At 33.3% G+C, this 2,311-nt stretch overlaps 1 protein-coding gene across 1 annotated transcript; it reads right to left on the bottom strand.

The window, feature by feature from the left end:
- Window positions 1-212: 212 nt before the first annotated feature.
- LOC145163460 (protein ZW2-like) lies at window positions 213-590 on the bottom strand. The gene has a single exon (XM_079082302.1). The coding sequence runs from the start codon at window positions 588-590 to the stop codon at window positions 213-215; it is 378 nt and encodes a 125-aa protein (XP_078938428.1).
- Between the last annotated feature and the right edge of the window lie 1,721 nt (window positions 591-2,311).

The raw sequence follows: 2,311 nt of genomic DNA, 5'->3' as shown, positions 1-2,311 counted from the left end.
GAGAGAGAGATAGGTTCAGGTGTTTAAAGTAATTATTGTGTTATTGTATGCATAAATGTGGGTCAATCAAAATTAAATAATTAAATAATTAAATAAGGGTAATTTAGTAATTTGATTAGTAACTTTCAAAAATAATCCATATAATCATGTTATTGACTTTTAACCTAATTTCTCCAAGTTTATATTAAACTCATTTTTTTTTCTTTAGTCGCTCAATCTCCACCGATTACAAGCCCTAGCCGATGATACAAAGTCGTCGCCACCATCGTCCGCCCCAAACACTTTAATACTGGCTTGAATCCAGCAATCCAGAAGAAACTCCGTTCAAACGACGAGAACCACTGCGGAGAGAACACTAACGAAACATCATGATTCGAGATTCGAGATTTCTCCTCATAGTATTGCTGGTAATGCGAGAGAACACGAGCGATCAAATCACGGAGATGTTCATCATCGGAGCTATGAGCAGAAGTTCGTAAATTCGATCGAAGCTCATCCAGGTAATGTTCCTGACGAACCAACCATCCTTGGAAAAAATTCTCGAACTCTCTTTCACTTGTGACGACTGTTCTTCGAGATTTGGGCGACATTTTGAAATCACCGGAATTTTTTTGATTTGAGCGATGGAAATTTATATGATTACGTTGGTTATATGTTTGGTGGAATCTTCAGCGAAATTATTGTTTAATAAAAGTCACTGTGATGACCAATTATCTGAAGCACACACATATAATCAACAAAAAGCATTATTTAGACAAACATTAATTTTTACACAGTTATAAATATCACTGTGAACACATTCTTATCAAACCATTTGGAAAACATAAATTTTAATTAAAGAGAATAGAGAAGACAATGATACAGTTAGGTAATTATCTCTTTTTCTATTTCATTTTCAAATAAGAGAATGTGTATGCTTATCAAAATCGTATGCATGTTTTAATTATGATATATCATGGATTTTTTGAAACTATTTAAGGTAAATTTCTTTTTCTTAGTTATTATACCTTTTTACTTAATCTTCAAATGGGTTTTTTTAATTTGATTTGATTTCAATATATAGAATGGATGTTTGGGTTGATTGTTTGACAGAATGGTATTTCTTCGTTTATAGTACTCTATCAGAAAAGAATGTTTTTTATGATAATCATGAACATATTCTGTTAGAATTCCCCGAATTAATATAATTATTGGTAAATGAATTCCAATTCTATCAGAATGGAATCACGAATTCCAATTATGTTGGAATGGAATATGGATATTTTCTCACTAATTTATTAATTGGATTTGTTTCTATAGAAGCTGATGCTTGAAGAACGGACCACGAAATTTGAACGACGCCTCTTAGCAACATTATTCTTTTAGAATGTATTAGTGTCTTTGTCTTGAAGTGATTAATCGATAATAAGAATGAAACCAAAGTAAAGACGAACACGAGAAGTAAATAAAGTCTGGTTCAGCTCATATTACTTCCAATGAACAAGAGTACAAAACGATAATAGAAATGGGAAAAACTCTACTATCCACTCTATGTTCAGCTCCTATTTATAGGAGGCTGAAAGTACAAAAAAATACTAAGGCTAGACTTCTAGCTTCGTTAACAAAGTGCCTTAGCAAATACATAAGGAAACATACGAAACAGACAATTACACAGACATCGACATATTACAATATATTTCGACTCTACAATCTCCCTCTTTGTAATCATGTCGAACTTCTCAATTCGTGAGAATCTGTGCAGCAAAGTGCATCATCCTTCATATCTCCGAGGACCAAGTCATTATCTTCCTCAACTCCACTTTATCCCCATCATTGTTCTTCTTGCAATTGTTCATACAAACAATAAAGTTCATATATTGCGAAGTTATATATCTTTCTATCTCTGAAGCCTGAAATAAAAACCTCTTAGCTTTGCCATTCTTATCTTTTTCAGCAAAGACTAATCCAAAAGGTTTTAACCAAATCTCCCTATCTGCATATTTCTTCAGTTCAACTTGAGTCTTCGACAATTCCATCGCAACTTTCACTTCCTTTCCCATTGCTGATGCTAATTCCACATCAGTCAATGCTAGACAATCATAGTAATTGTCTATGAAGATTTTGATATGCGCAAGACCAATCCTCAAAACATCTTTGTCAGTCCCTTGAAGTTGCGAAGCCTCCAAGTCTTTCAAAATCAATGCAACTTGAATCAGGTCATTCAAGTTCATTAGAGGAAAATCAGCAACCGAGAAGTCACAAACTTGATTGTTCGCTCTTACAATATGATACCGAAAATTTTGTATCATATTCTCGAATATCACATCCTTCG

This window comes from Lactuca virosa, chromosome 3 (assembly GCF_052849685.1).
Source record: "Lactuca virosa cultivar CGN04683 chromosome 3, Lactuca_virosa_CGN04683_v6, whole genome shotgun sequence".
NCBI lineage: Eukaryota > Viridiplantae > Streptophyta > Magnoliopsida > Asterales > Asteraceae > Lactuca > Lactuca virosa.
Note: the sequence above shows the minus strand (reverse complement) of the source record. Positions and strands in the feature narration are given on the sequence as shown.